Consider the following 23,067-nt stretch of genomic DNA (forward strand, 5'->3'; position numbering starts at 1 on the left):
GCCGCGGGCGCCCTAAGGGGCGGCCTTGGGATGGAGAGGGGCCGGCGGCAGCGTCCGGTCCCCCGCAGCGGCCCCCGGCGGCCTCCGGCGGCATCCCGCCACCTCCCGCCACCGGAGGACAGCAAGGGTGCCCTCGGGGTGCTGCGCATCAAAGTGGAGGAGCCCGGTGTGGAGCCGGGCAATGGCCAGGGCTACTGCGGGGATGGCAGAGAGTCAGGGGCAGGGTTCGGGTGCTCCCAGGTTCAGGAAGTGGGTGAAGAGGCTTGCGGTGCCATCAAGAGAGAAAGGGACCATGAAGTGTTTGGCGGTGAATGCCAGAACGAGGTGAAGGTGCTGGAGAAGTGGGGGAATGGGAAGGAGCCCTGGAGAGACGCTGCTGTCAAAGTGGAGATGCCTGGTGTGGCCTTTGAGGCCTTTGGGGTGAAGGTGGGAAAGGATGATGCTCTGGCTGGATCTTTCTGTGGGCCCGCCAATGCTCTGGCTGGATCCCTGTATGGGCCAGTTTCTGCTCCTACTGGATCCCTGTGTGGGCCAGTTCCTGCTCTGGCTGGATCCCTGTGTGGGCCAGTTCCTGCTCCTGGATCCCTGTGTGGGCCAGTTCCTGTTCCCACTCGATCCCTGTGTGGGCCAATTCCTGTTCCCACTGGACCCCTATGTGGGCCAGTTTCTGCTTCCGCTGGATCCCTGTGTGGGCCAGTTCCTGTTCCCACTGGATCCCTATGTGGGCCTCTTCCTGTTCCCACTGGATCCCTTTGTGGCCCTCTTCCTGCTTCCACTGGATCCCTGTGCGGGCCAGTTCCTGTTCCCACTGGATCCCTTTGTGGCCCTCTTCCTGCTTCCACTGGATCCCTGTGTGTTTCTGTTCCTATTCCCACTGGATCCCTGTGTGGGCCTCTTCCTGCTTCCACTGGATCCCTGTGCGGGCCAGTTCCTGTTCCCACTGGATCCCTGTGTGGGCCTCTTCCTGCTTCCACTGGATCCCTGTGTGGGCCTCTTCCTGCTCCCGCTGGATCCCTTTGTGGGCCTCTTCCTGCTCCTGCTGGAGCCCTGTGTGGGCCTGTTTGTACCAGCGTTGATGACGGCAAGGTGCCACTACGTAAAGGTTTTGGGTTCCTGTCTGAAGATATGAAGATCCCGGTTGTGGTTCACCCTTTGCCTCCTGGGACCCGCATCCAGATCCAAGGCCCTCTGCCATCAGGCCTGCTCCACATGCCTAAAGTGCCGGTGAAAAAAGTGCCACTTAAAACGCAGTCTTTACTGGAGCCTTCTGTAAAGATCGAAACCAAAAACATTCCCTTCACAGTACTCCCCGCCGATGCAGGTATTATATTAAGAGAGCTTGCAAGGGTTCTGTAAGTGGCACACAGGTAATCAGATAGGAGAACATAACTGGAGAGAAGCGTCCCTTTGGATAGAGTGGAGTTTGTACAGCTCTCTTCTTCAGTGTGAGATGTAATAAACATGTGGGAGCATGTTTGTTAAACTCACTGCAGTTTTGTCCACTTACTCCCTGATTACATTAAACCCATTATAACAGTGTTCAAAATTGCACTGAGATGTGATTGCAGGTTTTAAGGTCAGGAGTCTGCTTGATTTTGAAAGCTGTGAAGCATTCATACACCTCACTCAGAAAACTTGCACATGATGAATGAGGAACATTTGAAATACCTGCATTAGATTTATTATTTTTTTTAAGATAACTAGGTTTTCAAAACTAGGTTTTCAAAATTAATGACTTAAAAGTGAGGTCTGAAAGAATAGAAGACTTTTCCCCTTTATTGATAATGTAGAAGAGCTCATTTTAAAACCATTTTCAGAGAGGACATCACTTGCTCAGGGATCAGTTGTGAGGCATCTGGGGGCTCATCATGACACCAAACCAATCTAAATGCAGTCTGTGTTTACAAAGAGCCAAGCTGGGTGTCATGTAACAGTCATTGGGTAATGCAGGTTCCTCCAGCAAAATGAGTCCAAATCAGAGAAAAGAGAGAGGGAAATCAACAGCCAAAACCCAAACTGGGAACAATCTCAGCTGAGAAGCCAGGGACTCCACAGGTGTGGGACTAAGCTGCTGTATCACCATTAGATCTGGTCCCTGCTTCCCTAGGGTTTTGGGTATGTAGGTCTAGTGGAGAAGGCAAATTTGCAGTGACATGATCTGCACTATACAATGTTTAGTTTACAAATTCATAACAAAACAATCTAGCCAAATGAAACCCGAAGCAGGGTGTTTGCAGTCCCGTATGCTGCTTTTGGGCTTTTTCTGTCTTTTTATTTAATACTATTTAACAAAAGCCAGGTAAGTGATTCCTTGGGCAGTGGTTCAGTGGAGGTCAGTGAAGAGCACTCCCTTACCCTTAGTTATTTTTCTAGGAACTGCTCTCCAAATGTGCATTGAGCTTCATGTATTCCAAAGTTCCAGTGATTCTTTTGGTTGGTGCCAAATATCCTCTTTATGCACTATTGAATGTAACCTGTATGCATATATTGCATGGCAGATGATCCTCTTTCCTTATTCTGTTGCACAGGTATGCCAGACACTCCATTTAGCAAGGACAAAAATGGCCACGTGAAGCGTCCAATGAATGCATTTATGGTATGGGCAAGGATTCATCGGCCCGTCCTAGCAAAAGCTAACCCAGCTGCCAACAATGCAGATATCAGTGTTCAGCTTGGATTGGAGTGGAGCAAACTGACTGAAGAGCAGAAGCAGCCCTATTATGATGAAGCTCATAAAATAAAACAAAGGCACAGAGAGGAATTTCCTGGTAAACAAGTAACAAGTCTTTTATTTACCTGAATGCTTCAGAAGTGCAAGATTTTTTGAGAAGTGTATCTCTTTCATTAGAGCAAGTAATAGAAAATGATGACAAAAGTTTCAAAAATGCAGTCCTCATGTCAGCTTTCTAGTGCATGAAAGCACATTAATTCTTTACAGCATCCAAAATGATGTTTCACCCTTCATAGCCTCTAACCACAGCTACAGCAGCTTTCCTGAATGTTTTAGTAGTCTAATAGCCAGATAGTGAGTTTATTGTGAGCATGGTCTGCTGCATCATTTCATGTCCTCCAGAAAGAGCTGCCCAGGTGGCCTGTGGTGACACATGCATCCATTCCTTAAAAGCAGGAAAAGGAAATGCCACAGGAAGCACAAACAGCATTGTATATTCTGTGGGATTCTTCCATGTGTAGACTTGGGATTCCCAAATAATGGTGTGGAAGATGTTGTTTCTCAACCTTTCATCAAAAAGGTTAAAAATTTGTACCCTTCACAAATCCCTTTCTCCGTAATGCTGCAGTTCAGTAAAACAGCAAAAGTACTTTGAACACTCTTTTTAAAAGCTGTTGAGATACCAAGTGTTGTGATCCTTTCTCTCTCTGTTGTCTTAATCCTGCTAGTTCATGATTATGGCTAATCTGGGCAGATAACATCTGACTAATCTGTCATAAATAAGGAAAAGATAAAAGTCTCTCTCATCCCCTTCTCATTGCACCCTTCAAAAGAAAAAAGGGCTTCTTTAAAGTGGCATTAAGGGTTAGACTATGCAAGAACCCGAGCTGCTCAGTGTAAATTCATAATATACATCTCTCATATATACATATATATACATAATATACATCTCATATATATACATAATATACATCACTTAGTGTTTGGTTATTCTTGTAAGGTAAAGCCAAATGTACTCCTCCAAAATCTGTACAGGATTCCTAATATATCATATTTTCCATTGTCTCTTGTAAACTGCAGGTATGTGTGAGACTTAATGGGTTAATGAAGCAATCAGGAGAGATCTACATTTTTAATAGAATCACAGAATCAATCACAGAACTGTGTGGGTTGGAAAAGACCTTAAGGATCATCTAGTTCCAACCCCCTGGCACAGGCAGGGACACCTTTCACTAGACCAGGTTGCTCAAACCCTTGTCCAACCTCACCTTGAACATTTCCAGGAATGGGGAATCCACAACTTCTCTGGGAAACCTGTTCCAGTGCCTCATCACCCTCATAGTGAAGAACCTTTCCCAATGTCTCAGAATACAGTCATAGTTTATTTTCACACCAAAAGCCCGTAATACAGTATCATGTTCTCTTTAACATGCTTCCCTCAGCAAGGCCATGTCACTCTCCATTGTTCTGCTTTTCTTTGTCTCACAGTTACTATTTAGTAATATAAAGCCAATGCCCAAATATGTCAATTTTATTTCCACCTCTGATAAAATGCCCATTTGCTGGGTCACTGAAACAAATGGGGTATTGCCATTGACTATAGAAGACACTTTGGGACTCTTTCTTTTTTTATATATTTTAGAATTGCAGATCCCATAACTTCATGTAAAGAATGAGACCATCAAAAAAACGGGACATCTGTGTCTTTTTTCATCTCTGACAGATTGGGTTTATCAACCACGACCAAGCAAAAGGAAGCGTTTTCCACTGCCTGTCTCTGCTGTATTTCCCGGTGTTTCTCAGAGTGTCATCACTACAAATCCAGCTGGCATTTGTCCCATCCAGTCACCTGCTTACTCTGTTGTCATCCCCAATGTTAAGAACAGCATTGGATATCCAGTCTGTGAGTTTTCAGTAGTGAATGATTTTAAAAATTCAGAATTTACCTATTGTAATAAAAGTTATGTATGTAGTAGTGTAGATGTACTTAAAACAATTTCTTGGTCTTTCTTGACACCACTAGTTCTATCAGTCCTCTGCGCTGCATCTCCATCTCCCCATCTCTACCTACTGTTTCCTCAGTCTTTTAAATCCTTCTGGCTTTTTCATTGCCCACAGATCACTGCTATTGTATTTGTAGCTCTGGTTCCCTCCCTCTCAGTCTTTTTGGGTATCTGTTACTCAACACTTGCTTTCTGTCGAGCTACAGCTGTTTCCTTTTCTTGTCCTGTCTCTACCACACGTCTTACCTCACCAGCTCTAACTGCACTAGTGCTCAACCCTGTCCTACCACTTCTAAAACAGCCCATTAGCTCAGTCCATGGCACCTCCACCCTGGTTTTAATGTTTCTTCATAGTGAGGGCAACATTGCTCTAGAGCAAATGCTCCGCAACTTAGGCTGCTTACAAGAGAGAGCAGACAGAACTGTCAACAAGGACATCCAAAAGGATGCTAGTAGGGTGTTAGTAAGGTGTGTGCTGAAATGATAAAGCAGTCACTAAATCTGAAAAAGAAAGTTTTCATTGACACGTTTTCCATGAGCAAGTTACTTAGCTATCTAGGCACACCAGTTCTGCATGTAGGTGTTATGGACTTGCACATGCTCACAGTTTGAGCTCAGCTTTATACAAACAAAAATAGAATTAGAGAAGGAATATATTGAAAAGTTGCACCTAGCCTGGAAGGATTTTGATAAGACATCAATATGGGCAGTGAAATAGGATATAGTATGAGAGCCAACAGTCCTGTGTAATAGCTGACCTGCTCATTTTGTAGTGTAAGAAGTCTGGCTCAGTGTATGAATAGTGGATTTCAGCAACCAATAGCTTAATGGCATTTTTAAGCGTACTGACAAGGGCTGCTCCCTTTACGATGAGACAAGAAAATGAAATGCCTGTTTACACTGTGTGGTAATATTCAGAGATGTAAAAGAGAACACTCAGATTTGTTTAGGTGAAGTTCTGAGTTAATGATGTGATCCGTTCTCAAACTCTTCTGTAAATTTGACTGAATAAAGTACTAATTTTCTTACCCTGGTATATTTTACAACGTTATGCTGTCCTCCGATGCTACTATCCTATTGTGATTGAAATTATTCTTAAATACAAGCTGTAAAGATCTAGATGCATCTAAGTCCTGTTGACTTGGAATTTAGACTCTTAAACTAGGTAGTGGGCTTTGAAAATAAGTATACAATGTGTTTTGCAATCTTTTGTATAAAGGCAGCTCTGTTGACAGGAGGTGTGATTTGAAAGTGTACATTCAAGTGTACTGCAAAACATTTAAAAGTGAAATTGGCTAGTGGGTACTTTGCTGGTGAAACAAGAAAGCAAGCATATTGGAGAGTAGGGTGTTTTAACTGTTGCTTTTGCTTCTCATTGCTGCTTTGGCACCACAAATATTTGTTAGGAATTTGGCTCACTCAAAGGAAGCAAGTAGATCTGGGAGGTTTCTGTGCTTCAGACACTAAAAACACACTCCAGTCCCATTCTGTGACCATATCAGGACATGACACAGACCTCACCAGCCTCATATCCTCAACACTCACTAACCAATTCCTTCTTTCACCCTTGGGTTTCTGTGAAAGGTTGGCTTGTCTGAGTTCCAAGTAGCGTATGACAGTGAGTTGCAACAAAGTAATGCTAGGACGTGTTTTGGGGAAAATGGATCTGGATCTGCCTGTGGTTTGCTATACTGCCGTTTGTGAAATTACTTCCTCTGTTCATGTCTGATAAATAACTGTTCTGTTTCCTAAAGGTGAGCCTCCGGCCATACGTCTGCCAGCTTCTTCCATTCAACCTGCTGGTCCAATTACTCTTTTCCAGACTACTAGTGCAAACACTGCATCAGTGGCTGTTCCAGCTCCAGCCCTGCCCCTGCCCCCTGTAATTTCACCACAGTGCTTTGCTCAACCTGCTAAGACAGAAGCTCCTGATGCGTCATCTGGGCTCAACTGCTCTCTGAAGACATCTGCACCAGTTTTTATTGAGAGCTTCAGTGGAAACCCAAGTAACATAGCCAACACTAATGGCAGATTTTCTGTCTCTAATAGTGAGCCCCCCAGGGAGTACCCAGGAGTTTCTATTTTCCCTAGAGGTTTACCTCTTCCCCAGGCTACCCCTTTTCTCCACTCACATGTCTATGACATTGCTCAGCCAGCTGGTCTGTTTGGAGTACCTCTTCGGTTTCCATTTTCCCACTCTTACATTGTACCTGGACCTCACTATTTCCCATCAAGGTAATGAAACCTTTCACTACAATACCAGTAAGAACAAATGCTAAAAGGCAGTCTTTTGACTGCTTTCCACTTTATGCATCTAAGTGCAGTTGATTTCCACTGAAAAGCATTAGGTAGTGTACCTATATTTAGAAACTGATCAGATAGAATTACAGTAGGTGTGTGAGATGTCTCCTGGTACTATCATTGGGGCTGGCATAACTACCAATATTTCTGAATCCCAGCCTGGTGGGAAATATCTCCAGAATTCTTATATAAGTAGTAATACCTGTTTGTTTTTTTTTTATTTTGAAGTCTCTGGGCAGTTAGTCAGAAATCACCTAATCTGAGAATTTACAAGCTAACACATGTAATATTCTGTGGGTATTTCCTAAGCTAAGCATGATCAGAAGGCACCAATGCCCTCCCAGCAGCAGGTGTGCTGCTCCAACACAAGTCGACTGATGGCCTACTGGTGCTTATTCTTTGTAAGGCATCATTTTTATTTCAGGACTATGCAATATCAAACATAACAAATTATTATGACAATTAGACTGAAGTTATGCCTGTTTATACACTGCTCGTTCATACTAATAGCAGCAACCAGTATTTTCCTAGAGCAGTAAGTTACCCAGTCAGAAATTAAGGCTGATGACCTATCAAACCTTAAAGACATTGGAAATACAAGATGTCCTTTAAAGAAATACAGGACACATATTCCCAAAATTGCTCACGTTGAACTTTGCTTAGCCCTTGGTCTCTGGAATTACAGTTTTGTGAAGCCTCTGAAGGAGAGGAGTGTTCTTGTACCATAAAAGACTGCTCTGAGTTCACACATTAGCAGGCTTCAGAAGGCTGCCAGCTTTGCTTATACCAGGATCTTTCTAATACAATGATTCATAATTTCACATTCCTATAAACACATTTCTCGCATACAAGACTCATAATTTATGAGTAGCCCTGACAGTGCAAATGCATGTATGCAGATTTATGCACTAAAAATTTAAAGATTAGACTGGAAAGATGTATCATTTCCCCTAAGCCTCAACAGACATTGTACCAACGTCTTTAGAACATCTACGCTGTTTATAACTGTATATTCTCCAAACAGTAACATTGACAACCACAAGGATCCTCTGTCAGTCCTCCTGTTTAATAAGAGTGTAGCAGATGCAAGAGTTTGCTTCAAAAAATAAGTAACAGTGTTTTACCCAATGGCTGTCACAGATTTTGGCATAGAGAAATAACACGAACTGACTTTTGGTGCCTTTTTTTTGCTGTTTTGGGAATACTGGTTAACATACTGCAGGCTGACCAGATGCTAGTTTATCTGTGGTGTTATTTCATTCATAAATACATTGGGGTTTGAGTTTGTTTTCAAAGCAACATCATGCATGTATCTAGCATGAAGGCGTGCACATGCACAGATATGGAATTTGTGCACAACTCTTGTTATGGGCCCTAGTGTTTAAATTAGGCAAGGTTTTGAAGTATGCGTTCTGAATATTTCAACAGGGGAAGCTGGCTAGCAGAGAACATTAATGTCATTCTGTTTTTCGCAGCTGAACAGCAATCTGCCTTTCTGAAGCCAACTTTCAATCTCTCTAATTGCAGCACATGCTCATTCAGCCGTCCCCCATTTGGCCGTGCGAATTTCCCCAACTCAGTGCCTGAATGCTTTGGCTTTTCTGAAGACAAGTACCAAAGGCAGGAATTGATGTTTCCAGCTCTGGAGGGAGCCTATCCTTCCAAGGAACACCCGGAAGAAAGCACACGTGAGAACCAGCACATCTGTGTGCGCCTTGAAGCAGTATCCTCTCAGAGCAACTGGAATGAGGGGCAGGTTGTTAGGCCCCTACCACAGCTGGGTGTTGGAGGACTGGAGGAGCTTTTCTCAGCCACTCCATCTAGTTCCTCCAGCATCCGCATAGTCAGTATAACTGATAGCGATGAGGAAGAGGAATTAAAGTTGTTGCAAGAATTGTAATTTTTAAAACATTATAATCCAGAGTTATATTTTAGAATGGGAAATAAATGTTTTCCTCAACATTGTCTTTTCAGTCAGTGTGTTCAATGGAAAACCCATCTCACTTGAGCAAGCTGTACAGGTCATTTTGAAGAATCTGATGATCTGTTTACGTTTTGAGGCTTAGGCCCCCTATGTCCATTGGGATTGCATTGTTGATAGAGGTACAGATGAAATTTCCACATGCTTCCAAACATAGCCCTAAGCCAATGTAAAGTAGATATCATCTGGGTTCTTTGCATTTTAAGTTTTCAGTCTCATATCAACCTTTTTATGCTTTTCTGCTTCTGTGGGTTCATAACTCTGTTTTCCAAGTCCAAGATCAAAACCTCTCATTTGAGAACTGCTGCATTTTGTAGGTAAAGAAGGCGTGAGTGAATCCTGTCTACCCTACATATTGCAACTGTGCTGTGAACAGCCCCCTGGTCCCACTGTATCTGCAATGCAGATGAACCATTAAAAGGGAAGTCTTATAAATAGTAGAAAATGTGTGTTCTGCCTAAATTATCTTCTCAGTGAAAGCTGATCTGGCCTGCAGGAATGCATGTGGGCAAATGGACCAATTCCTACACAAAGTATGTTTCAGGGTATAAAACAGCTGCTTCTGGGATTATTCTCTAGATCTAACTTTCTCCTTCTCCCATTTTTCTTTTTATACCCTATGTAGTAGGATAGAAGACATATTTCAATGCACCAGAACCTAGAATGGCTGCTTGCCATGGATAATGCAAATTTACTTCCTCCTATATGGGGATGTCCAGCAGTGGTTTAAGGGAGGTGCCTCAGAGCTGCATGGCTGTACCCTCTTCTTGTTGTGAACTTGCTGGTGCTTGTAGCTCAGTGAACTACCCACCTAAACCTGCCTTCCTATGAACCATTCCTTAGCATGCTCTGGCAGCCCTCCATGGGGGAATTCTCTGTTGATAGAAGAAGGTTTTAGCTCCCATTTCTAGGTCATTTACAGACCACTTTTGAACTTATCTCCTAAATGCAGATTCCTGAATTGCCAAGTATCTTGGATGTTATTTCTCCTCTTGCAGTGTGTGAAGAGAGCTGTAGTCAGGGCCAGTCCCTTGGTGTGTGCCCTCCTGCAAACCTGATTCATGACAGGGCAAAGGGTACTTGAGACATGAGAGAGACATAATCTACTCTCTTATAATTCTTTTCTTCTTTCTCTACTGTTTACCATGATCTAAATGAAAAATCACCTCACATGCTTCCCAGCTTGAAAAACAAATCAAATGCAGATTTTCCAAACAGTTTGTTTTCCTCCTGCTGCTGTACAAGTCAAAAGATATTCAAGAGTGCTTCCCAGTGTGTCACTGCCTGTGGCTATCCATTTGCAGATACTTTTCCTCTCCAAAGCTACTGGAAAGTTTTGTGGATTGCATGGTATTAAAAGCCCTTTCACTGTTATACCTGTTCCCCTTCTCTTACAAGAATAATGATTTCAGTATCCTATGGTGTTGAAGTTTGCAGGTGGCATGGAGAGGACAACAGTGCTCTGCATGTACAAATACAGCTTAAAAGATGCAGCGTGTCTGCATGCCTCATCTTCTACCATTAAGTTCTTTTGCCTGCAGGAATGAAGCAAAAGTAGCAGCAGTGACCCACCCTTCAAAGAAAGCCCAGAGACTGCTTTGATATCATTTCACTAGCAGCACACTGGGACAAGCCCTTGCCTAGTACCTGATCATCTTACAGCATTTCACCCTCTTTGGCAGGACAGCTGCTCTAGGGCTCTTCCAAGTATGTCCTACATGGGTGGTGGAAAACCAAAGCTAAACAGAATATTCTTGCTCAGCCGAAGCTGTTCTCTACTGTTAAGACTCTGAGTAAAGAAGTTTGCTGTTAAATCACCAGTTCCCTTCATGGATTCACATCCTTCTTCCTTTGATCATTTCAAGTGATTTGAAGGAGGAAAATAATCTGAAAAATTGAAGATTTCGCATTCCACTCAAGTCAGCCAAAGACATAAGAGTTCTTTCATCAGTGCAAGTGTCTGTAATGTAGAGGTAAGGCAGGACAAAAAGTCTTCTGCTTTCTCCTGCTAAGACTTTGATTCTTGGTAGCATTTTCTCCATTGTCAGCAGGAGGCTTTTCAGAGCCATTTGTTCAATGAGCTTTCCTATTTCTGAAGAGAGAGTTCCAATGAAATACTGCTGAGCTTTTAGTATGATACATGTCCAAGTCATTCTGTGCATAAGTCTGTTTCCTGAACAGGCATTCTCCTCCGTAGGTCTTTCTCTTTCCTTCTAGGTGGCTAACTCCTAATTTAATATGAAGGTAATGGGAGAATCATCATCTTTTGCTGTCCAGCTAACAACAATAGTGTAAAATCATCTTGCAAACTGTTGAGTAAGTACAGAAACCCCACTGCAAAAACATTTCCATCAGCTTTGCCCTGAGGAAACTGAAACACCTAATTTTCAAGCCCACTGATCAACTGTATGCACAGCCCCTTTGCCCTGGGTGCTGCATGGAGGCTGCTGCTAATAGGTCTACCCATCCCTTGATCATGGGGGATGTAACTGATAAGGGAACAGAACAGAGACTTCCAAATTCCCAGCTGCAGACTTTTAATCAGGCAGTTGTGGTCCTGGGGGAAATGAGTCTGAGCCTGTGTAATTCCAAGATAACTGAAAGCCTGACTTTTCTCTGTGACTCAGGCAAATGTCCCATTGACTTCGAGAAGAGCCTTTTGAAGAGATGGGTACAGGCAGGATCTGACTCATCCTGTGCCATAGCAGGTAGTTATAGCATCCGAGCACTGCTACTAAGGCTAGAAGCCCTTGAGTCTTTCCATGCAACAGTGTCTCAGTAATGTAAGTGATGTATCACATATATATAGATTGAACTATAGATAGCAACTGCACAGCCTCTGATTATATTTTTATAGAGGGAGTTTCTGGTGATTATAAATTCAGATATCAATTCTCATATTACCAAGAGCCAAAGATAAAAATATCACTCTATAACAAATGCAAATATTGCATGTATTTTGTTTTTATGATACTTGAACGCTGGCAACAATCACAAGCAGTCATTGGCCTGAGTATTGTCACTATCTCGAATTAAAGAACCTTTTTTTCTATTTAATGCTTTTTTTGAGCTGATTTTATAGATGATCTTCTTATAGGGAGCAACCCCAATGAAGATTATTCGTACTGAGGAGGTTTGTGACAATCTTTCAGTCTATTCACAAATAGACATGTTCCTCATCAAAGTGCTTGATTTTTTTTCCTTTGGGTAGACAGAAATTTCTTGCAGGGATGCAAGCAGAATAGCTGAATTTGTGTCTAAATTTGGCTTGCATTTTTACTTATTTATAATAAAGGCATCAACAATAGTGCCATTGTTTTCTTTTATATTACAAGCAGCTATAAATAAGTGGGGGAGTTCATAGAAAACGAAGTTTTCCTTTCAAGATCCTCCATATGATTAGAAAAGTGCAGAAATCTGGTTCCTGGATTTTTGCTCTGGGAAATAACATGATTTAGTTGTGTGAGGAAAACTTGTGACCTGTGTTCAGCTAAAAAGTCATTTATAGCCCACTCACCCTGATGAGTCCCTCTCTGTGTCACCAAGATGACCCAGCTTTCTTCTGTAGGGTTATATCAGGAATAAAGTGACTGTCACAAGATCGCAAAGGTTCAGCATGTGAAGTGCTGGGGGAGAAAAGGGATATATATGAAAGCCATAAATCAAAATGGTATCTTCAGATGGAAACACTCATATTCCCTTTGGGCAACAGTGGCAGGATTCAGCAAAGACCTTCAGTGAAAGGTGGTTTCAATAGTATAAATCAACCTCTGGACAAGAGACAAAACCATTACTATTATCTAGCAAACCTTTTTCTAAATGCAATATGAATTTCCTATCAGCCTGATTTACTGATATACTCAGAAGTGCAGCCAGGTGTAAATGCTCCCCATTTTTAAAGCTGGTTTCCTGGAGGTTCACCTATACAGGCACTTTAAGTAGAGATGAATGGAAAGGGCTGTCTGGATAATGTGGATCAATGGCTGGCTGAGGAGTACAACTAAGAGGTAATGCTTTTTCCTGCCACTCTGAGCTGACCCCATAAAAATCTGTGTCAGCCCACCCTTGTTAGTGTGGCTGCAGCTGAGCTGGCTGGAACTCACAGCAGAAATACACTGATATGAGGCTGGAGAAGAGAGGGTTCCAGGAGACCCTATATCAGCCTTCCAGTATCTAAAGGGGCCAACAAGAAATCTGGAGAGGTGTGTAGTGACAGGACATGGGGGAATGGCTTTAACCTGACAGAGGGGATATTGGGATGAGATCTTAAGAAGTTCTTCCCTGTGAGGGTGCTGAGGCACTGGCACAGGGTGCCCAGAGAAACTGTGACTGCCCCATTCTTGGCAGTGTTCAAGGTCGGGTTGGATGGGGCTTGGAGCAGCCTGCTCTAGTGGAACGTGTCCCTGCCCATGGCGGGGGGGTGGAACTGGATGAGCTCTAAGGTCCCTTTCAACACAAACCAGTCTATGAGGGAAAACAGTTGCTTTTCACGAGCTCAGCGTATGCAGTCCACTAACTTGGACCCCACTCTCCTTGTGCAGCCCTGACCCCAGCAGCCAGCCACTGTGTCTGGTGGTCCTCCCAGTGCTCATCCCCCTGGAAGGCAGAGGACCAGCAAAGAGATGGTGAGTGGACTTCAGCCAGTGGCTCAGCCCTGAAGGATGCAGGAGAAGCAGGGATGCTCCTTTGGGACCCTCATGGGAGTGAGTGGATATCCCTGAAAAGCAGCACAGGGAATATGAGCTGTGGATATTCCCAAGTCCTTCCCCAGGTCTGGCCCCTCCATCTGGCTTAAGGGGAAAAAAACCGTGAGCATCATCTTGCTTCTGCCTTTAAAACCCAGCCTGTATCCCCTAAGCTGTGCAGGGGCAGTGTATTTCCCAGGATTGGAAGGGTTTAGGATGCTTCTGGAACCATGGGTTTAGCTATGAACGATTTGCCAGGATTACACATAAACATAGCAAATGAATAAACAACTCAAGCCATAGTACAGCTCCTGCAGGATGCTCTTGACAATGATTTGGCTGCTTCCCTCCACCAGGTCTTCCCTCTTCGCTAGCTTTTGAGGCACAATAGATTTCCGTGCTGGAAAAAGAACCCGGGGGGGAAGGGGGAGGATTTGCAGAGGGACCCCCAGGGGGGTGCTCAGGCTTCCCCCTGCCCCGCGGTGCCGAGGGGACAGCCCAGCCCCACCACTACTGCACCGGCTGCATCCCCGGGGTGGGGTGAAAGAAGAAGAGGAGGAGGAGACACCCCCACCCATCCCCAGGCTGGGGGCTGCAGGGCCGGAATTGGTGGGAGGAGAAAGCAGCGCCGGGCGGTTTTATACAGCGGGGAGGTAGCGGCGGAGCGCGTCTCCTGCCCGGAGCCATGTGGGGCTGGGGGCTGCTCTGCGGCATCGCCCTCTCGTTGCTGCCGCCGCCCCGTGAGTGCAGGGATGCGGCTTGGGGGGGGGGGGGGGACACGAGCCTGCTGCCCCCTGCCCTAGTGCCCCCGGCTGCATGAGCCCCAGGGGAGGGAAGAAAGGAGGATGGGGGGTGGTTTGGTGGGGGTATCCTTCCGTTTCGCTGCCTCCTCGCCCGCGTTCCCCGCGTCCCGGGGTGCGGGCGGTGCTGAGCGGCTCCTCTCGTGTCTCCCCAGCTGGAGCGGCGGAGCGGCAGCCCGAGGTGGTGGTGCCGCGCTGGGCAGCCCCGCGTAGCCCCGGCACAGAGAAGGTAGGTAGAGCCCGGCGCTGGGCTTGGTTTTGTCTTCAAAGCGGAGTAGTGCTTCAAGGGGGAGGAACGATGCGGCGGTGAGCGCAGGACCTCGCGGGGTGCGTCTGGGGGCTTTTAGAGGTTTGGGTTTTTTTTTGATCGGCGGGGCTGAACCAGAACGCCCGTCTGCGACGGGGAGCGGCTGCAGCCCCTCCACGTGATGGTGATAACGCTGATAATATACCCAGGGGAATGGTGGATTCCCCAATACTGGTTGCTTTTAAGATGCAGCTGGGCACGGTGCTGGGGCATCTAGTCCCGGTCATGCTTTGTCTGGAAAGGTTGGACCGGATGAACCCTGAGGTCTTTTCCATCCTAGTGTTCTATGATCTTGTGGCCCCATGATTTAAATCCTAGGAAAGGCTGGGTGAGCTGGCTGGCACATCCTGGGCACTGAGTGTTGGGCTGCTCCTGGTGACTTGCATTCATTTTGTGCAAATGCTTGTTGTAATCATTTGCTCTTTGCTACCCTTTAAAACCTCGATCGGGTCTATCTGATCTATATGGCTGTGAAAGGGGAGTGAGGCAATGCCATCAGTGGCATGTAAGGAGCAGCTGAACAGAAGCATCTGCTTTAGGAGATGAATCCCAGCTATGAGGGTGCTTCACTGAGAGAAGCCACCCGGCAACTCACGTGTATTTAACTGTGTCTTAGACACTATCAGTATGTTTCCACTCTGTGGATGGGCGGAGTGGTGTGTCAATAGTCTAGCCATGCTGAGAACAGCTATTGTGCCAGACTGAAACTCAATGACAAGCCACAGTTCAGCTTTCCCAGCCTTTGTGTTGCCACAATCAAGAAGTTGTAAGTTGCATAATTAAATGAAAGAGGAAAATTCAGATGGTGTTATTTACAACCAGACAAGGGAAAGCTGCAGCATTACACCAAAGAAAAATCATGGCATCTCTCTGTAAATGGTGTTATTTTGGGGTTTATGGTCTCAAAGTTTCTAGGACTTTTTATTGTGCCATATTAAAAACAAAAAAAAATAAGCTACAGTCATTCTCTCATGCTCTTACTTCTCTTAAAAATATCCTTACAGTGCTGCCTGGAAGTTTTGATTCTCTGTATTATTGATAGTGATACAAATACATCTGGTCAGCATTTCCCCTTATACAAATTTGCTGGGTCTCAGGGGTCATACTTGGCTTGTTTCAGGCAAGTTCCTGTTGGCTCTAAAACCGGTGTTAGCAAAGCTTATGTCCAGCTGGGATGTTTCAGTTACACAGCAACCAATGGACTCTGAAGTAGTGGAATTATTGAAGGAGAAGGGAAGGCATTCTTGGTAATCATGATGTTTGCAGAACCTTTGTGAAGAGACTTGTGTGATCATGGGGAACCTCAGACTCCCCCCAGTTATGGGGAAGGCAACCTGCATTGCTTATGTGTTAGGAAAACAGCAGATGTACCCCAAGATGTACTGAGCACCTGTGATTCAGTGAACCAAACTCAGACCCTTAGAATTAGTTGTTGTTGTATACTCTAAGTGTATTAACCTGCTTTGCATCATCTGCATGTGCCTGGTGCAATATCCTGGAAACTGAAGGGAAGATGAATAAACCCCAGAATACGAGCAGGGAACTGATGAAAGAAGTTTGTAATTGAGCTTGGAATTGATGAAATAGCAAATGAGTGTATCTCTGGGCTGACGGATCTTTCATCAGAGCATCCTATTCAGTCAGCCTTCCTTTATTTTGCTCTCCGTTGATCTGTTCTGTGAAATCCTCCCCAACTGAATACGGAAATGTTATGAGTTAATCATTTCATCAGTTTTCTTTCAGTTGAATAGGGAAGCCAGGATTATTTCTTTTCTGGGGATTTTATTCTTCCGTTTCCTTTATGAGCACTCAGACTCAGAAATCCCCAGATGATCTTTGCTAGCGGTCCTGCATTGAGGGAGGTAAAACTGGAGACCTCCAGAGGCCATTCTAGTTGGTCCTCTAGAAAACATAGCCTATACTTTCAGTCTCTTGAATGTTTGGGGTTCCTTTAAGTGTTGGTTTTAGTGTAAGCATTTGCCATTGCACTAAGAAACTGGGGTCCTGTCTGTTAGCACAAGTAGTCCTTGGGGAGCTGGCTGTCCTAGGTCCTCATTTGGAGCTGTAGGCAGATTGTAAGCCATGGATGTGCCTGTGAGCCTCCACACATTAGAAAGTTGCTGTCAGGGTTTCCAGTACCTTGGCAGCCTGAGACTAGTAGAAAAGCAGCTGTGAAATACTGTCTGAACAATGGTTAGAACCTAAAGACATCTAAGGAACCCTGTTGCATGCTTTCTATTGGCATTTTCTGTGAGTAAAGACCTAAATGAAAATTTCTAGATGAAGCACGATTCCTCCTGTCCTGACATAGGCTCCTAAAAATGTCTATTTCTGCTGTGACATCAAAGGAAGCTTTGGTTAACTGGCTTCTGTATTTGACTTGTAAACTGCTGTGATGTGGTCCTGAGCATAGTGTGCAGGAGAAGAAGGTGTAGCACATCTTTCCCACCCAGTTGCACCTCCAAGCACACTAGCACCAGGACTTGTTGCTTGGTCTGAGTCCATTATTCCTCCTGAGACACCAGGGTCACTAGCTCAGGTACAGCATCCCATCAGTGTGCCTGTACCATGGGGATGCAGCAGTGCGCCTGGAGCTGGGAGCCACCATGGCCTGTCCCTTCCATTCCCCAGCATTCCAGGTCTGAAGGCAGGAGGAAGACAAGTGGTGGTTTAATGTCAGCTGCAATTTCCAGGAGGACAGTTTGTGTTCTGGATATGTTCATGATAATGATGATGTATGAGTAACAGGTACCATCTCCTTTGCACGCAGCATCCCTTCAGAGCTGAGGTTACAGTAAAGGCAGAAGGCCAGGAGCTCATCTTGGAGCTGGAGAAAAACGGGTAAGTGTGCTTGTGCCTTGCACTGTGGTCTCACTGAAATAATGAATAAGGATTACAATGAAATCAACAGGAAAACCTCCACTGACTTCAACAGGGTTTTGATAAAGACAGGATAAGGAAGTCCTTTTCTGGATTTCAAGGTTATTCCAGGTCTGAGACCTTGCTGATACTAATCAACCAAGCAGCACTACTGTAACAGAGCTTTGTCAGCAAAAAAACAGACAGTGACCTGACCCTCAGTGTGTGAACTTATTTTTGCATCATAATTCTTACTACATTAACTATAAAATGTTGCTGATATGAAGTGCTTTATGCTTGATGCTTTAGAGTCAGTGTGTCTCTAATGAGGATTTCATTTGCTGTGATCTGAAGAGGTCCTGCCCTGTTTCCTAGGAGAAATGATCTGACAGTTTCAATTCCATTAGTGCTCTTCATGCTAAATTGGACTGAAAAGAATGCTTTTGCATTAACTGAAATGCAACCTCCTCTCAGGCACAATGCAGTAATGCTGTCTGCTATCATAGGGTGTGATGTGTATTGAATTCAGCTGCAGCTGCAGGAGGTTAAGGTACATAGAAGGATTCTGGTTTGAAGGCTGCTCCAGAGCCTCTCTGCCCTGTAAGTATATTAGTTTCCAGGGGTGGAACAGCAGCTGGAAATATAACTGCTAAGCAGCCCACTTGCACTGTTGGTGTTTCGTTTCTTTTTAAGTGGGTCTGGAGATGTTTGTCTACTGGAATCAGTAGGAATAACAACCTTGGAATAATGACCCTGGTTGTATTTTAAGTGTATTATATGGACATTCCAACCACAGAGCTTGGGAGCTCAGCTTTCCTCCTGAAAGACATCTTCTGACACTTCACTTATTAGTTCTGATGGCAGCAGTGCATAAGCCTAAATGATATTCAGGGTGTTTTGGAGGAAAACCAGATTTTTCTTGACATTGCCTGCAGTGAAGACTGAAATCTGATGGCTGGTGAAAGCGAGTGCATCCTATGGGGTGATATCTGTAATAGGCCATATAAGCTACTGGGAGTTTTAGTGCTGTAAAAGCTGGTTCCCAGGCAGTCATGCACCTGTGTAAAGCTAAACAGAAACAGCTATTAATTCTGTGTGTTTTGGCATCTCTCAGCTTGGAAAACAGAGAAGACACCAGGCACCATGAGCACTGCTAACTCAGTGCTTTTAATGCAGGAAAAACAGCTGTTGCTGACAACAGTCGTCAGTTCTGAACTGAATCTGGAAGCAATGTAACTGGTAATGCTGTGGGGGGTCTTCTTCCTGGGGGAAGAAAGGGCTGTCAGTGTTCTGCAGTCACTATGCAAAGGTGAATTTATCTCTGGCAAGGGCAAGGATCCTGGCTGAATTAATCTATTTGTGCTCCGAGCATGCTGATGTAAGCCCAGGTGCCTCGCAGGAGCAGTGCTGTGCTACTTCCAGTGCACACAAACTCATTGCTGGTGTTAGTAAACAGAATAATAATAATAATAGAAGCTTTCTATTGTGTTTATTTCCTGAAACGCATTTTCATTCATTGAGATGTATACACACACACTTCCACTGCAGGATGAATCGCATTACCGGGGCTGATGAAATACGGCAAGTGGCTTGGAGGTTTTTTGTTCTTATTTTCTGTGGAAAATACAAGTGATTCATAGGCAGCAGTGCTTCACATGGGAATTCTGCCAGGCCTCAGGTCCTTGTTCAAGAAAGGTGATGGCACAATCCCCATATGCAAGTCTGAACTTGATTAAATGAGAGGCTCTGGAGAGCTGCCACTTTTCAGAGACTTGTGAAGGTGTAGAAGTAGTTTAGAGACACTCAAAAGAGAAGGGATGAAGCAAACAAACACATGAAGTCCCTGAGAGCCCTGTGGATGCTGTCATTATCAGCATCCCTAGAGCACTTCTAAGTAGAGGTAAACAACTTCTCCTTGCCAAAGCATGCAGCAAGGCAGGATCCAGCCTGACTCCTCAGGTTCCCAGCCTGGGGTTGCTCCACCTCACTCAGCTCACCACTGCTGCTGTTCAGCTCAGGGGTGTGAACACACCAACCTGGCTCCTGTTTACTCTCATGTCCATATCCTGGACTCCCACCACTGAAGAAAGCATGAAATGATTGGCATAAACCAGGTCTGGTTGGGATATGATTTAACCAATGCTCCCAAAGCTAGAAAGGAGATACTCCAAGCTAGTGATACTGTTGTAAGTGATATTCTCAGTGGATTAGGCAGGCTTGTTACACATTCACCACTCTCCTTATGGAGAGACAAAGCTGATGAATATGAGCTTGCTTTGAGAGCTGGGGTAATAGTCCCAGTCTGAATGGCTTTGGGAGTGATGCACTTGCTTTGAAAGAAACGTGCAGTTTTCAATATGTGGAAGAAATGTTCATGGCAAGCCTGTGATTTCCTATTCCATATGAAAAGGACATTGTGTTCATCCACAGAGGCAAGACACAGAAATGATTGCACATCTTTCCTCAGGACTGTGCACACTTCTGTATTTTGTAATGAGCTCAGCACAGTTCTGAGTGTGGGCTTCGTACATTTACAAACACAATTATTGCATTAGCAGCTAACATAATATTGCATTATTTCCTGTTCAGGAGCTTGATAAGAAGGTGGAACCACACTGTAGTTCCAAGCAGAGTTCACAACATTAATGTTTCTGAGAACAACAAAAGCATATCCCCAAAACAACTCAGGCTTGTTTCAAGTGACTCAAGTACGTGTCCCGCAGCTGCAGGATTGGAAAGCTCAAAGCTGCACAAACAACAAATATATGGAGAGATGCCTATAAAACAGCTTTAAATTTGGCTGAGGCTTAGGAACAGAAGAATCTGAGTTGCAAACCTTGGATGAAAAATGACTTTTTTTAAAAGGCATTTGCATTTGTTAGCAAAAGGCGGCTTTGAGCCAAGCAGGGAGGGGGTGCTGGGACACTGGATACGTGTGGCAGCACTGCCTGTGTGAGCTTTTTCTTTTCAGTGAAGAGGAGAGCTCATGTTTGCACCGCAGAAACCTGCGTGGAATTTGTCTTTTCACCTGAGCATCAACAAGACTTTCCTCCCTCTCCTCTTCCTCTGTGTGTGTCTCATGGGGACAGGAGACTTGGGAAAGGCGCTCTCAGATGCACGAGGTAGTGAAGGCTTCTCCATGGGGTGTCTCTGCATGCAGTGGATCCCATGAGCAGTGTGGGGCACAGATGTGTGTTTTGCCTGCGGCCTGCCCACAGCAGATGTGATGGTGTGGGGCACTTGGTGGCAGAGCCTCAGTGGAGATGAGCAGTGGAGATGGCTGAGGACAAAGGAAGTCCAAAGGTTATCATCTGGTCTGACTTCTGGAGCAATCCAGGTAGCTATTTTTAGGCAACTGGATCTGAAAGGGAGCAGGATCATTTCCAGTCACTTTTGGCCCCACCTGGGTAGGCAATGAGTGTTCCAGCCCTGCTCGATGCTCTCAGTGATAAGAGATCTGCATGTCACTTGCATTTCACTGTTTCCTGCTTTTGCTCATTTCCAGGGCCTCTTCTACCAACTGAATGAGCAAAAGGGGAGGTTGCTGCCTGCCTGCAAGCAGGAAGGATATATGAGATTATTCCACTGATGGGCTATATATCATCAGTGTCTAATGGGCTTCCTGCATGGGGAGAGGGTAAGGGTTATGTAAAGGAGGGAAATTGAGTTTCATCTTGCTCTGCTGTCTCTTGGAGTCATCAGGAAAACAGGGTTGGGACCTGGAAAACCATAGCTGCTTTTCAGGCTCCTGAGTCCCTTGGGCTATTCAGTGATTTTTCTGTGAGGGGCAGAGGGGAAATGGAGCCCTTTAAATCTTTTGTGCACTGACTCATTATCAGCCAGTTTCCCATTTATTTTATTTCCCTTTTCCTGTCCAGGCAACTTTTTATTGTTTGCATTGATAAGCCAAGGGGCTATGTGGCAAATCTGGCTTGGGTCCTGATTTGCTTGGGTTATGTGGTGAATATCAAGGATGATGTGGATGGCAGAAGGGGATGGAGAGTCTTTAGCCTGTGATATTTTCCCAGGCTTTATAAATGACTAGTTTAGTTCCATCTCAATAGCTGGGAAGCTACTTATCCCTTCCAAACCACTGCTGTTCACACAGTAAACATGTTCTCAGTTATATCAGGAAAGACTCTTGAGGAAAGGAGCTACAGAGCTCCAGGCTTTGTCTGGATGAAACTCGTCAAGAAAAAAACCACTGGATTCCATTGATTGTATAAAGTGCCAGGTTTTGGCTGGAGGATTCCAGGCAGGTGAAAACTCTGATTTCCCAGCAGTGGTGGATATAGAAAGCAGGCCTACCTGCTTGTGTTGTCATGGGTCATGTGTTGGTGGTGTTCAGATGGGGTTACTACAGGTTTTGACAACAAATTCTGACTTTAGGGAACACTTGATTGACTGGGAGGTAAGGGGTCAAACTCTCCTTCTTACCCTACTTGGATTCTATTGAGAGGCAATGGAGTGGGACCACAAATTAGAGATGTAAATCTGATGTCTAAACTTTCTTGGGAGAATCAATTCCCTCCACCCCAGATGCTGGCAGCCTGGCTGGACAGATTTACTGTGATTTGAGGAAAGGGACAGGGAAGGAGATGTAAGTGCTTGCAGACTTCACTTTTCTTGGTCCCACAATTGAAGAACTGAAAGTCAATATTTCTCATGAGAGCTTCATGGGCTGTTTGGCTTTTGTTTTTGGGAAGGAAACAAAAAATATGTCTGACTCCTAGATGCTCCTGGGTGTGTTTAAATCAGCGCTGTGCATGCAGTCAAGCCCCTTGAGCCCCAGTGAAGTTGCTAATGGGATGAATTATAGAAAGTCCTTCTTGCTTCAATTAGCAAGAGCTCCAGCATGCTACCAAGGCCCTTTTGTTGCCCGTGGGTGACCTCTGGCTGGTAGAACTGAGCATGTTCATGGGAGTCCCCTGTGATGGAGGGCTCTGAGCTCCTTTTAGGCTTGTGCTAACAAGCGGTGTTTCACATGCTAAAGCAAACTGCTTCCATTTATCAGAAAATAGGGGTGAGGTTCTGCAGAGCAGCCTTCAGTGAACATAGCTGTGGGAAGAAGGCCCCAGCTTTCTGCTGGTTTGGGGAGTGTGTTGGTGTGTCCCTCTCCCCTCAGCTGCTTCTCTGCTCCTCTGTGGTGGATGGATGAGCCAAGATCTTGCACCGTTCCAAGTGCCACAGGGGCAGCTACCCATGAAAAAGCTGGATGTAGCCCCATGCCCTCAGCCTGCTTCTCCCACTGAATACCATCAGCTTGTGTGCGAAGTATGTGACCTCACTGGCATGGCATCTCGATGTGGCAAAACAGAGCCACGCTGCCCTGTAATGTCAGCTCTGCACGGCAGGGCCCTTCCAGGCAGCAGCACAGCGGCGTGGGGAGCAGGGTTTGGTCTCAAACAATGATATCATTGAGAGGCTGGAGCAGGACCAAGATCACTCCACGTCAGTCAT

General features: G+C 45.0%; 2 protein-coding genes across 2 annotated transcripts in view; both read left to right on the forward strand.

Moving 5' to 3' along the window:
- The first annotated feature begins 130 nt into the window (after window positions 1-130).
- Window positions 131-8,939, forward strand: SOX30 (SRY-box transcription factor 30). Its single transcript, XM_061456822.1, has 5 exons — window positions 131-324; window positions 2,529-2,768; window positions 4,395-4,574; window positions 6,429-6,909; window positions 8,503-8,939. The coding sequence occupies exons 1-5, from the start codon at window positions 312-314 to the stop codon at window positions 8,873-8,875; spliced, it is 1,287 nt and encodes a 428-aa protein (XP_061312806.1). The 5' UTR covers window positions 131-311; the 3' UTR covers window positions 8,876-8,939.
- Window positions 8,940-14,083: 5,144 nt separating this feature from the next.
- ADAM19 (ADAM metallopeptidase domain 19) overlaps window positions 14,084-23,067 on the forward strand; it is a 31,864-nt gene continuing 22,880 nt past the window's right edge. The window contains exons 1-3 of the mRNA XM_061456807.1: window positions 14,084-14,381; window positions 14,597-14,670; window positions 17,519-17,589. Of these exons, the coding sequence (XP_061312791.1) occupies window positions 14,327-14,381; window positions 14,597-14,670; window positions 17,519-17,589 (200 nt within the window). The 5' untranslated portion in view covers window positions 14,084-14,326. The remainder of the gene's footprint in view (window positions 14,382-14,596; window positions 14,671-17,518; window positions 17,590-23,067) is intronic.

This window comes from Pezoporus flaviventris, unplaced genomic scaffold, assembly GCF_033815535.1.
Source record: "Pezoporus flaviventris isolate CSIRO_AGI_PZ_B2104156 unplaced genomic scaffold, CSIRO_AGI_Pfla_v1 ptg000023l, whole genome shotgun sequence".
In the NCBI taxonomy this organism is placed as follows: domain Eukaryota; kingdom Metazoa; phylum Chordata; class Aves; order Psittaciformes; family Psittacidae; genus Pezoporus; species Pezoporus flaviventris.

Excerpts from the sequence above, each read along its gene's own strand:
- SOX30 (XM_061456822.1), top strand. Across the intron at positions 2,769-4,394 it reads GCACAGAGAGGAATTTCCTG|ATTGGGTTTATCAACCACGA; the intron begins GTAAACAAGTAA and ends CATCTCTGACAG. Across the intron at positions 6,910-8,502 it reads CCTCACTATTTCCCATCAAG|CACATGCTCATTCAGCCGTC; the intron begins GTAATGAAACCT and ends CTCTAATTGCAG.